Source organism: Mesoplodon densirostris, chromosome 4 (genome assembly GCF_025265405.1).
Source record: "Mesoplodon densirostris isolate mMesDen1 chromosome 4, mMesDen1 primary haplotype, whole genome shotgun sequence".
Taxonomy (NCBI): Eukaryota; Metazoa; Chordata; class Mammalia; order Artiodactyla; family Ziphiidae; genus Mesoplodon; species Mesoplodon densirostris.
This window is the reverse complement of record NC_082664.1, coordinates 127938492-127951946: the sequence shown is the minus strand read 5'-3', so window position 1 is coordinate 127951946 and position 13455 is coordinate 127938492. Positions and strand designations below refer to the sequence as shown.

The following is a 13455-nucleotide window of genomic DNA, read 5'->3' as shown; positions in this document are numbered from 1 at the left end:
TGGTGATTTCACTCACACATGTGCGTGTGTATATGAGAGAGACAAAGAGACAGAGATAAAGAGAAACAGAGAGAGGCCCTTCAGCGGACCTGCTTTCCTCAGTGGCATGGGAAATGAGAGGTTAGGGCGTGTGATGAGGAAGGAGAAGGAAAGAGGGGAACTTGATTTTCTTGCCAGCTCCTCCAGCCAACAGTCAGCAGGTATTCTCAGCACCAGGACTGGAACCAGGGGAGCCCTTCGAAAAGCTATGTATTGTTCAACAGAAGACTGCAGTGCTTGATCAGTGCCAAGGGGGCACTGGAGCGGTCTGCATGAGGTAGGCAGTGGAGTGCCCACCACCTGACATCTCAGTTCTGACAGGACCCGCTGAGCAGGCCCACCAGGACACTTTGAGGGACCACACTTGCCAGAGTGATGGCTCTGCAGGATGGAGCCTATTGCCAGAGGCAGCTGCAGCTCAACCAGCCTGATTGTTTAGGAGACAGGTTGGGAGAAGGAAACTCCAGACCTGCTTTTGTCTCCTGCCCATCCTGGACCCAGGCAGAGTTTGATTCCCAAACCTTCACAGTTTGCCTGTATTATGGACTAGAGGATCTTCAGGGTCCCTTCTAACTCAAACCCTCTGGAATGCTGGGCCTTAGCAGTGCAGAGTTGCTTCCTGGGTGGAACAGCTGCTCTCAACTACTATCGTCAACTCATCATTGTCGTCATAGCTAAAACTTATGTAGTATTTTCTAGGTGCCAGGCACTGGCTTAAGCACATTCATATATAAATTCATTTATTCCTTCAACAACTCTGTAAGATTTTTTTTTTCTTTTGGGCTGCGTTGGGTCTTCGTTGCTACGTGTGGGCTTTCTCTAGTTGCAGCGAGCGGGGGCTACTCTTCATTGTGGTGCACGGGCTTCTCATTGCGGTGGCTTCTCTTGTTGTGGAGCACAGGCTCTAGGCGTGTGGGCTTCAGTAGTTGCAGCACACAGGCTCAGTACTTGTGGCTCATGGGTTCTAGAGCACAGGCTCAGTAGTTGTGGCACACGGGCTTAGTTGCTCCACGGCATGTGGGATCTTCTCGGACCAGGGTTCGAACCCGTGTCCCCTGCATTGGCAGGCGGATTCTTAACCACTGTGCCACCGGGGAAGTCACTCTGTAAGATTTTATAGGTGAAGAATCTGAGGTACAGAGGGTCACCAAGCTGGATCCATAGCTAGCAAGTGGCAGAACTAGGATTCAAACCCAGGCATCTGGCTCCAGAATCCACACTAACTTAGCAAAATTTAATTGCAGCAGTTAAAGTATTTATTTATTTTGTCTCATGGACTCCCACATCAGTGCTCTATCATATTACTGCCTTTTTAGAGAGGGGACACTGAGGCGTAGAGAGGGTACACAGGCTTCCTAAGGTCACCCAGCACTCACAGGGCAGAGCCAGCCTGGAACCCAGAATAGACCCCATGGCTCCACTTCGCTCTTACCCTTACGGACTGCATTGTCCTCACCCTCACGGACTACACAGCTGTGAGGAGGACGCTCGTGAGCTCCTGCACTTCAGTCTCTGTGCCTCTCAGCTTGAAATTACACATGTACAGCACTTTGCATGTTGCCTGGAACGTAGTCATATTGAAAGAGAGTTGACTTCCCCATTTCTCTTTTCTGGAAATCAGGGCAGCACTATTCTGTGCACGATGCTCTGTGGACTGCCAGCAAGGCACTGAGTGTATACAGGTATCTGGAAGGAGACTCTGCTTGGGCTGCAGTCCAAAGGAGAGTGGCAGGGAGCTTGGTGATCAGCTATTTCGCCTTTCACACTGGAGAGGGGAGGCTCATGAACATGGCCACGAGTAGTTCCCCTGGAGCCATAGCAAAGCTTCTAGTAAATTCATAGAAATTAAACTGCAAAGGACCTTACAGACAATCTAGTCCAAGGATGGCAAAAATATCTCCCTGCCATTATTTCTTCATTCCCTGCCCATTGCAGACACCACCAGTGAATCATGGTACTCTCCTACCAAGCTTGGACCAGAATTGTCAATTCAGCACTCAAGCAGCCATCACTTGAGTTCATAAAGGAAATGAATCCTATTTGTTGCCCCCAAATAAAGTAAACCATGTCATTTTATTGGAAGTAGACCTAGAGAGGGGAAGTGACTAGCCTAAGTGACCAACCTGAGGTCATAGCCAGTTAGTGACAATGTAGGGAATTTAAGGCAGAAGTTTGGGAATTGGGCACCATGAACAAGCCTAGGAGGACCAGAGTCCAGATGTTGCAACTTCCAGGCCAGCCTCTTTCCACCTACTTCAGCTGCTCTGTCAGCTGACCAACCTAACTGAATGGTGTAGCAGGGAGACTGTGGTCTTGGATAAGATGTGTTTCCTTTTTCATTCGCAGCCCGGCCCTCCAAGGACAAGGAGGAGGAGAGCTTGAATCAGGAGGCCAAAGCCAAGCCTCAGGCCAAAGCAGAGAGCAAACCAGAAGGTGAGAGGATGGTGAGACCAGTGGGCTTTCTCCTGCCACCTTCCTCGCTCCTGTCAGCCAGGGACTGGGCGGCCTCCTGGCCTCTCTGAGCCAGTCAGCTGGAGTGATGAGCTGGTGCTCCCCTCCTCGCGCTGTACTCCGGCCTCCTCCTTCCAGGGTGTTCCCCTCCTGGCGTGGCTGCAGGCCCGGGGTTGGCCCTGTACAGCTCCCTCCGCACTCTCCTCACATCGGGTAGGCAAGGCGTGGCGGGGGTTGTTGAACTTCTATTTCTTTTTTGCTAAATCTTGTCCCAAATGAGATTCTATTGGACTCTATTTCTTCTTCCTGTCACTTCTACACAGTGCTGCTAGGGAATCGGTCTGAGACCAGTAACCCCAGTGAGGGAGGGCCATCTGGGGTCTGGTGATGAAAACATCCAGCATCCGTGTGGCAGCTGGGACGTGGTAGAGAGACAGCTACTGCCCTGTGGGCTCTGCACAGCACACCAGGCCTGCCTGATCCACCCAGCAGCTTCGGAGGGAGGGAGGTAGAGCAGCAGTCATTGTTCCCATTCTATAGACAAGGAAACTGAGGCTCAGAGAGGTCAAGTGACTTGCCCAAAGATATATAGCCAAGAAGTGAGAAAGCCTGTACCTAAACCTAGATCTCCAGACTTTCCAGTTCTCCCTCTCCTGCAGTCCTATTCCAAGGCTCCCTAGCTGCTACCTTTGAAATCATCAGGCTCCTCTCCATGCAGTTGGTAGGGGGAAGGGTCAGGCGCTGAGAGCTGGGGCTTTGCCCTCTCTTTTAAGCTGTTCACAGTATCCTTAGCTACATTGCCAGGATGGAAATGTCTGAATACAGGGAGAGCAAGGAGGGCCACTTCCCAGCTGTCCTCTCATCTGCAGACATCTCTGTGGACAGGACAGTAACAATTCACATCACATCATTTTCCTTTTCCTGTTAACAAGAAATTCCCCAAACAAACCTTCTGTGACCCTGAAGTGGACAAGTCCAGTAGCCCTGTAACCACTCACACCAGTCTCTGCCAGCTGCCCTCAGAACCTGGCACACTCTTCTGACCTATCCCATGTTTATCCTTTAAAGAGGAGGAGCCAGCCAAGCTCCCTGAGGTCACGGTCACACCAGCCCCTGCTCCAGACGTCAAGGGAGATCAGGAGGAAGATCCTGGCAGTCAGGTAGGCACAAGCCTCTTCCCAGGTGGTGGAATTTGAGAGGCCCAGGGAAGGATTTGCCAATCAAAAATCAGTCCTTCCTGAAGATTGGAAATGCTATTTGAGGTTCATTCCTCTGGTGTAAGCACTGCCCTTTCTTTGAAGATCAAATACCTCATGGGGCCAGTTAATTCACTTAGTATGAGTAAGATAATATATATGAGAATGTGTTGCCAACCTATGTCCAATCAGCTGTGGCAGGGAGAGGTGGCGTGCTTTGACTCCAGTGTGGGAGAAGGGAGCTACCCGTCAGGGGCTATTAGCAGTGACAGTTCTCAGAGAAGAGGGTGCAGGCTGGGCAGACACTTCTGTACCTATCAATTTAAATGACTTGTCATTTCCTGCGAGAAGCCTTCTCTCCTGATGAGGGTGGGGAAGGGAGGGCAGAAATTATTTCAGACTCAAGTCTTCTCACTCTTCATTCCCAACTGAAAGCACAGGCCTCATGGATATTAATATTTGACTTCTTCATTGGGTGCTCTGAACCCTGGTTGCATATTAGAATAATTTGGGGAAGCTTTAAAACTGCCCAGGGCCTACTTTCAACCAATTAAGTCAGGATACCTGGGGTGGGTCCTTGGGCATGAATGTTTTTAAATCCTCTAGGTGATTTTAATATGCAGCAGAGTTGAGAATCATTGGGCAGTGTTTGGGGTTGGCAGTGTCATGAAATTTGTTATGGATGACGTACGCCATGAGCACACAGCCCAGGTCATTTGCTCAAGGGATTGGACCAGCACGTTGTTATAGGTCATTTAGGAGCCTAATCTGAGGACCCTCAGAATCAATGGCTTTCAGAGTGAGTGGAGTCAGTCCATGGTTCCCACACACTGGTCTATAGATGCATTTATTAGAAGCACTTGTGAGCATATTAAAATAGATTCCTGGCTTCCGGTCCTAGAGATTATACTTCAGTTGGTCCAGGGGGGGCAAGGAAATCTGTATTTCTAATAAGCTCTCAGGCTACCAGGTTTGGGAACCAAAGATCTCATTCGGCCCTGGCATTTGCAGAGCAGGGTAGCTTGGTGGTTAAGAGGCCAAGATTTGGACTATCCATATTCCAATCCCAGCTTCATCACTTACAAACTGTGTGGACCATAAGCAAGTTATTTAACTACTCTGTACCCTAGTTTCTTCATCTGTCAGATGGATTTAGTTCTGCCTATATCATAAATTAATTGAATCATGAAACATACTAAGTGCTAGTTGTTATTATTATGATTATTATTATACCACTTAGCATGATGCCTGGCACATAAATACCCTCAGAAAATAGGTATCCTCCTCGTCATCATCATTTTACACATAGAAGGTAATAGAGCAGTTGAGGAGTTTTAGTGGACTCAGCAATGTGATGTAACCACCAAAAGATATCATGCCATTTTAGGCAACATTAATGGAAGCACAGTATCTAAAATAAGGGGGGTGATAATCCTGTTTGACTCTGTGAAGTGTTCTGTGTTGTTTTAGAAGCCTCCTCATGGGATATAAGCTAACTAGAATGAGTTCACCAAGAAGGAGTGGAGGCTCTAGGCCATAGTATGGGGGAACCATAGAAGGATCTGGGAATCTTTAACCCAGGGAAGAGAGCTGTCTCATGGAAGAGTGTTATGTATGGCTCCCAAGAGTAAACCTATACACAGGAGGTAGAACTTTGGTATAAATATGACTTCAAACCAATCAGAGTTGTCAAGATGACAGAAGCCGCTTTAGGTGGTGAGTTCTCCATCCCTAGAAATGATCAAATAAAGACCAGACCACCACTGGGTAGGAGTGTTGTGAAGGGAATTTTGCTGAATGATTGCACTAGTTTCTTCCTCATACTCAAGCTTTTAGATACATTCTGAGAAGAACAACAAAAAAACGTGGGGAGAAATTGGGAAGGAAACAAGCAGGGCAGTTATTTCCTATTAATCTGTTGGCTTTGGATTGCAGGGAGATGTGGCTGAAGCTGAGAGCACAGGTGAAAGGACAGGTAATGAGGTTAAAACTCCTGGTGAAGGTGAAAATGGAGAGCAGAGTGAAGGTGAAGCTCGACCAGAAGGTGAAGGTGAAGAAAAAGGAGAGAATGAAAGTGAAGGTGACATCCAGGCAGAAAGGAAAGGAGATGATGAAGGTGAAGGTGAAATCCAAGCAGAAGATGGTGAAATGAAAGGTGATGAAGGTGAAACTGGAGAGCAGGAATTGAACACTGAAAATCAAGATGAAGCCAAAGAAGATGAGAAAGGTATAGATGGTGAAGAGGAAGGTGATGGAGGTGAGAGTGAAGACGAAGAGGAGGAGGAGGAGGAGGAGGAGGAGGAGGAAGAGGAGGAGGAGGAGGAGGGCAATGAGGAGCCTTTGACCCTGGAATGGCCTGAGACCAGGCAGAAGCAAGCCATTTACCTCTTTCTTCTGCCCATTGTGTTCCCACTGTGGCTGACGGTGCCCGATGTCCGGAGGCTGGTGAGTTTGCCCAGCTGTCCCCAAGCTATCTGTCCCCAGGGAGGCTGTGGGGTCTCTCCGCACTCCCCCTCAAGAGGACGGAAGGGACAGAAAAACCAGCTTGACAGGGCTCAACTACAGAGAGGATCTGGGATGGAATCTGCAGCTCTCGTGGGGACCATGCACCTAAGGGGACACACTGATGGGCTTGGGAGGCCTCAGAATATGCTTGTTTCCATCACTATAAACAATGTGAACTAACCCCTCCTCGAATTCTCAGTTTCTTGATTTTAATATGGGAATGATGCCACTGCACACCCTCCGTATTGCACAGGGATATTGTGAAAACCCAGGGTGATAAGTGCTGTTTCTACCCAGTATTCCTGTTTATAAGGAAAGGTCTGACTAACATACTCCACCCAAAGGGGAACCATATTCTGTCTCTGGGTCCAGAGAGGGGTGGGGTGGGGAGAGGTTGCTGAAGCCAAACCAGGTACCTAGATTGGTCTGGTTCCAGGGCAAGCAGGTAGCTCTCTTCAGTTTGGCAACTGCTGAACCCCCTCCTGTGTGGACTCCCTATGGGCCACCAACCCCATCCTTCTCAAGGTCCTCACTGGAGACAGAGATGGAAGCTCAAACATCTCCACATCCTCTCCATGACTCCTCCAGCAGATCTCTTCACTGATACTGGGGCTCCCTCAGAAGGGCCAGAGACCTTTAGCCTCTGCAACTTATTTCTCTTCCTTTTCAAACAGGAGGCTAGGAAATTTTTTGTTATCACCTTCCTGGGATCCATCATGTGGATAGCCATGTTCTCATACCTCATGGTGTGGTGGGCTCACCAGGTGAGTGTGTGGCAGGAACTAAATCCTGCATTAGCAGGTCAAAAGGACTTTTTTCCTTCAGGGTGAATTTCTGGTACCCAGGGAATAGCGAGGACCAAGTGAATTTGTAGTTTATACATTGTAAAGGCTAAAAAGTAGACTTTATATTCCAGGGAATGTAGTGCTTTTCAGGTGTGGCTCTTCTGTCTTGTAGCGTGACAGAAGGCCCTTCACAACCTGATCTAGTTGACCATTCCTTCTTAGCATTATTCCCTGCTTCCTCTGTTCTGTATCCCACACTTCTCTCCACCTGGTGAAATCATATACACTCGTGAGAGCAAGCTCAGTTTTGCCTCCTTTCTGGCATTTAATCAGTCTTCTGAGTGCTTAATGGCTTTGCTGTTCTACCTAGAATATTGCACTTAAGCACAGAGCTGTATTATTATTTACATGCTTTTCTCTTTCAAGCTGAGAGTAGGGTCAGTGTTGTACTGCTCATACTTCTACCTCCAGCCTCTAAAAAGTTCCTGGCACATAGCGGGTGTCCGTGGTTCTGGAAATGGAAACTTGACACCAAGAGGCCTTTGGAGGAGCAGTTCTTTTGGGAAGGTAGAGGTGTTGTAGTTGGAATGACAGTAAGTGGTATCATAGGTGGACTTTTACTCCAGTTTAGAAAAGAGCAGCATCATTCCCTGAAGCCTTGAGCAGGGGGACCTGTTCTTTCTCTTCATGGCCCATCTCCCCAGCTGTTAGTTCTGCTGTGACCCTACCTCACTCAGGCCAAGGGAATGTGAACTCTGTGGAAGGTGTTGGTTTTGCACAAAGTAGTATGTGGTTGGTGCTTTGAAGAGCCTCAGATTTTTCACTTGGTTTCTCATTACTGTTACTATTTACCAGGTTGGTGAAACAATAGGGATTTCTGAAGAGATTATGGGCTTGACAATCCTAGCAGCAGGCACATCAATTCCTGACCTCATCACCAGTGTGATTGTCGCTCGGAAGGGCCTGGGAGACATGGCCGTGTCAAGCTCTGTGGGCAGTAACATATTTGATATCACCGTGGGGTGAGTGGCAAAGTTGCTTTCTAAGGCATGATATGTATGACTGGCAAACACTGTGTTGGCTCTGTCTGCTGGTTTTTTGCTCCATTCATTATACATGGAATAAAAGGACATTTATGTTATTAGCTTCTGTAAGGCAACAAAGTATCCTCCCTTCACTCATCACAGCCAGATAGGATAATAGAACTAAAATGCTGCCTGAAATGTAACTGACTAGAATTTATAGATGAATTGAAAAATGAAGTCCATTAAATTCCATTACCAAATACAAACGCTCTGCTCACTGACCCCCAAGATGGAGGAGGTGGGGTTGGAAGAAGCAGTGACTCAGTCTTACTTCCTGACATTCTTGCTCCTTTGCATTTGGACTCCTGCCGGCTCAGAGGTTCTAAAAGCATTCTGTATAAACAAGCAAATGCTGCATCCTCCTGTATGGGTTTGCTTACCCTGCTCCTCCCAACTTTGTCAGAGCAGAGTGTCCACGCTATTTTCATTTCCCCAATCACGTTCTGGATTTGGGTGGTGGCTTTGGTTTCTTTAATTTGTATATGTGTGTGTTTGCAGGGTGGGGCAGGTAAGAGGGCATAGGAGAGCCCTGATCACTAACGAATGTAAGGAAATGTTATCCCGAGCTAGGCCTTATCATGATTTAGAGAGTCACACATCTACCAACTTAGGTTAGTCGTACAGAAGTCATGAAGTATGACGAAAACAAACTCAGACGCAGAAAACCTGTTTTAATCGTAGGCTCTCCCAGTTATCAGCTGTGAGTACTTGGGCACATAATTCCCTGAACCTTAGTTTTCTCACCGTGAAATGAATGTTTTCTGCTCTATTTCACAGGTTTGTGTAAAAATGAGTGCTTTGTAAATTGTAGGATACTGTTAAGTATATGGCATGATTATAAACATTAAGAATATTCACATTGTTTCTTCCATCTTGCAGCCTGCCCCTTCCTTGGATGCTTTTCTCTTTTATCAATGGATTACAGCCTGTTCCTGTCAGTAGCAATGGCTTGTTTTGTGCCATTGTTTTGCTTTTTCTCATGCTCCTGTTTGTGATCTCTTCAATTGCATTATGCAAATGGAGAATGAACAAGATCCTGGGCTTTACCATGTTCCTCCTGTACTTTGTATTCCTGATAATCAGTGTGATGTTAGAAGATCGAATCATATCCTGTCCTGTGTCTGTCTGAGTCAGTCACTGTTGCTCAAAATGGACACGGATCAGAAAACCATGCTAGAAGTTACTGTACCACTTGTTACATTAAAGAAAGAATGAACATGATCCAGGAGAGTGAACTGAGTGGGCAGGAGCCTCTGATGTGGATGTGATCGGGACTGAAGTTTATCCTTGGAAACACCTGCAGCTCATTGTGGATTAGGACTCTTTGGAGGGGTGGAGCTCCTACCACCCCTGATGCAGACAGCTAACACATGGAGGCCAGCAGAAGGACCCAAGTCAGAGGATTTTCTAAAATGAGATATTTGGGAGTGAGGGTTGGGACAGGTACCTTAGCAAGCAGATAAGCTCCCATGTTCATAGTTCCCTGATTATTCCTGAAGGGCTGCTGATGCAAAAGATGCAGGTGTGGTCTCCATCTCACCCTCCTGGCCCCTGCCCCCAGCACATGCTGCAGTTTACTGTCTCCTCTTTTTCTGTTCAAAACATGTGGTTCTATCAGATTTGTATTCATTACAGGTTCAGTTATTGGTGAGTTTAAAGGAGCAAAGTCTATAGGAAAAAAAAGTATAACAAGAATCAATTATCATTACACACTGTAGTCCAGTAAAATGTGTACCAATATTTTATAGCTTAAAAAGGAGGACTACATTTGCTATCGTTGCATTTCTGAAAAGTCAAATTAAAACAAGCAGCTCAAGAAATTAAAATTTATAATTTGCCCTTCAATTGGAAGATGTGGGTATTAGGGAAGGAGAACTACTCTGAGGGCTATTTAAAAATATGTATTTATTAGGAAATCCAGTTAGTGTTGACTCCATCAGGTGGGTCACCTTGAGGGATTAGACATTCTAACAAAGCTGTCCTGGCTCTGTGTCCCTCCCCTCTCATATTCTCACCCAACAGTGACAGCTGCACTAGTGAGTGAGAAACAAAGTAATTTTTAAGAAGAGTCTAAAGTCAGTAGAGCCAAATCTGGTTTACGAAGAGATCCAGTGGGGCAATGCTATTTTTGTATGTCATCCTAGATAGGATTCTAAAGCAAGAAGATTGATTTCTTGTGTGGTTTACAAGTGGCTATTAAGGCGATTACAAAGGAGAAATTCCAAAAATGCTTAACACAGTGACAAGATGGTAAGGAAAAGAGTATTACTACTTCCACGGTAGCTGATGTAAAGGACACCTGTGTGTTTTTTAAAAAAATTATTTATTTTATTTATTTATTTTTGGCTGCGTTAGGTCTTCGTTGCTGCACGCGGGCTTGTTCTAGTTGTGGTGAGTGGGGGCTACTCTTTGTCGCGGTGCACAAGCTTCTCATTGCGGTGGCTTCTCTTGTTGAGGAGCACGGGCTCTAGGCGCGCGGGCTTCAGTAGTTGTGGCACGTGGGCTCTAGAGCACAGGCTCAGTAGTTGTGGCCCACAGGCTTAGTTGCTCTGCGGCATGTTGGATCTTCCCAGACCAGGGCTCGAACCCATGTGCCCTGTATTGGCAGGTGGATTCTTAACCACTGCGCCACTAGGGAAACCCGACACCTGTGTTTTTAAAAATTGTGTGGTTAAACATTTCAGGTGGAAGTTGAAGTGCTTGTATATTAAATACCACTGCTTGCTGCTTTTACTGGCATCAGGTTAAGGGGCACATTAAAAATGAAACAGTGTGGTGGTTATGAAGCAAAAGGAGCTGAGGTGAATGTAGTTTACAATGGTAAATATTGCTTTAATTAGAAACATGAGAGAGGATTCATTGAAGACTAGAAGATAGCAGGACAAGTGTGATGTGGGAAAAAAACCAAACATTTTGGTGTTGAAAGGCTGTGTTCAGAGTACTTCAGTCCATAATCCATCTTTTAAGATGGGCTGGTTAATTTAATTCATGGCCTCACTACTCCAGGACTCACATTCTTTGGAAATGACTTTCACTAAATTTCAATAAATTGTGAGTCCCAATGATATTTTACAAAAATGGATGTGTTCATCCATATCTTTAGGTCATTTAGTCAGAATGCTCGAGAGAAGACCGATGAAGAATATGGGATCATGTTCACATTCCATATTCTTAAATTAGTTATCCTCATTCCTGATGCTGCTGCACTGCCTGGTCTCCATATGCCATGGCCTAAGAACAGGAGGAGTGAGCAGTGCCTATGGAAGGGAGATCCCAATACCAACACTCTGGGCACCAATCTGGTATCTGCCACCAATCTCAGCTGGTCTCGAGGATGTCATCTCCTCACTGACAGCCTGGGAGCTGGTGCTCTTCCCCAGAACGACTTATGAGGAGTGATGGACGGTGAAACATCCTGTAAAGATAAAGTGCTGGGCTGCCATTTGATGATTAAAATCAACTCTAATGGTTGAATATCATTTTTCTGATCCGTTTGCTAAATTTCTGGCATTTCTCTTTGCCTAGAAAGGAAGTTCTGACTTCACACTAGTAGAAAAGAGTCAGAAACATAAAAATGAAGGCTGGGTCTTGATGGATGAGCAGCTGGTGGGGAGAAAGAGATTTCAGGGAGATGGAAAACTTACGTAACTTCTAAAAGATCAGTTTGTTATGCTTGAAATAAAAAATTTTGCAATCCATTATAAATCTACAATTTATTAAAATTGTACTGTTTTTGTTTGTTTGTTTGTTTGTTTGTTTTGACGGTACACGGGCCTCTCACTGTTGTGGCCTCTCCCGTTGCGGAGCACAGGCTCCGGACGCGCAGGCTCAGCGGGCATGACTCACGGGCCCAGCCGCTCTGCGGCATGTGGGATCTTCCCGGACCCAGGCACGAACCCATGTCCCCTGCATCGGCAGGCGGACTCTCAACCACTGCGCCACCAGGGAAGCCCAAAATTGTGCTGTTTTAGAGGTAAAGTACCATTTTAAAATGTCAAGATAATGGTTAGCTGGTCCTCTCATTTGATGGGCAAGATGTTCTGTGTAGCTAGTTACATGGGACAAATTCTAGGTCTTTCATTCAGCAAGAAAGTCAGAACTGTCCTACGTGAGTGTCTAAATTGGAAGGAAGTGGCTGCACAGATGATTTCTCCTTCATTCCCCTTGAGGCTGCATTTCCTTGACAGCCCTGGTGATAGGTTTGGGCCAAATTTATAAAAATGTAAAACTCTTCCTAATTTAATGGGTTAAGATTCTGTGTAGTACCAGAAAAAAAAGGATGTATTCCAAATTTTAAAAAATTAGTATGTTTAAATGGTTACTGTACATTATGAACATTATATTGTACTCTCATCAACAGATCTGAAAATGCTTCTATCAAATTATAGGCTTGGCCTTTTGTGATACTCTGAAAGCATAAAAATTCTATATCCTAATTATCATTTAAAGATGAGTACCAAAAGGGGCAAGAATTGGAATTTAATATTTAAGACATAGCCTGGTAGATACATTTGAAGAACAGATTGGTCTAATGGGCCATAGAATATCCTTGGTTCTGGCCCCCTTCTTTGTGGGAGGAGGGTCCCCCTGCAGGTGCAGCTTGCAGTGTATTTTGGGCCTGGTTACTATGAAAGGTACAAAGAGAGGGCCAATGATCAGGGTTGTCCATCCCTGTGGGGTCACTAGAACCAGGCAGGACACCCTGGTCTAAGGCTGCCCATACAACCAAAGCATACTTCTGGTCCTCAGGCCCTTAACTGTGATGAGCCGGCAAATCTGGAGAATTTCATTTACAGAAAATTCCATCAGTTGCTCCAATGGTTTTATCACAGTACTGTGTTTGAAAAGAAAATCTTTAAATACAAAAGGAAGGAGCCATCCAAATGAACAGCAACTGTGGAAAGGCTGCAGTAACTTTATCAGAAGAGTGTGTTATCTTACACAGACTTTTTGAATCAGAGACAGAAATTCCTATATTAATTTGTTCAATACTAATTTTGTAAACAAAAATAAGCCAGCAAATGTACTTACTTTGGGGTCAGAGAAAGAGGGCAGTATGAAGGGATAATAAACCAAGTACTGAGGGTATTAAGGTAAACTGGTATGCAGCTACCAGAGAATTCAAATCTGAAATAAAACTTTGTCTTGTATCCAAACAGGAAGGGCAGAGCATGCTAAGACTAGCACAAAGGCAGACCAAGGACCCTCTCAAAGAGGCAGCCTACTCTTTCCCTTCCTGCTCTGAGATAAAGTGCCTAATAGCAGCTTTCAAGTTCTAGTGGGAGAAACAAAAATAAAGCTGGGCAATTGCACATTACCGTACAAATGGTTATTTTCTTACCATATACTTACAAAATATGTAGAAGTACAACATAACTTTTATATGCAGCAGGC

The 13455-nt window shown here is 45.6% G+C and overlaps 1 protein-coding gene across 6 annotated transcripts in view; it reads left to right on the top strand.

The window, feature by feature from the left end:
• Window positions 1-13455, top strand: part of SLC24A1 (solute carrier family 24 member 1) — a 31680-nt gene that overhangs the window by 17024 nt on the left and 1201 nt on the right. For 3 of the 6 annotated variants that reach the window (XM_060097154.1, XM_060097153.1, XM_060097158.1), the window contains 6 exons: window positions 2386-2472; window positions 3559-3650; window positions 5622-6131; window positions 6866-6955; window positions 7832-7998; window positions 8941-9706. In XM_060097154.1, coding sequence (XP_059953137.1) covers window positions 2386-2472; window positions 3559-3650; window positions 5622-6131; window positions 6866-6955; window positions 7832-7998; window positions 8941-9190 — 1196 coding nt within the window. In that variant the 3' untranslated portion in view covers window positions 9191-9706. Of the gene's footprint in view, window positions 1-2385; window positions 2473-3558; window positions 3651-5621; window positions 6132-6865; window positions 6956-7831; window positions 7999-8940; window positions 9707-13455 lie in introns of those variants that run through there. The other 3 variants (XM_060097156.1, XM_060097155.1, XM_060097157.1) reach the window with 3 other exon arrangements.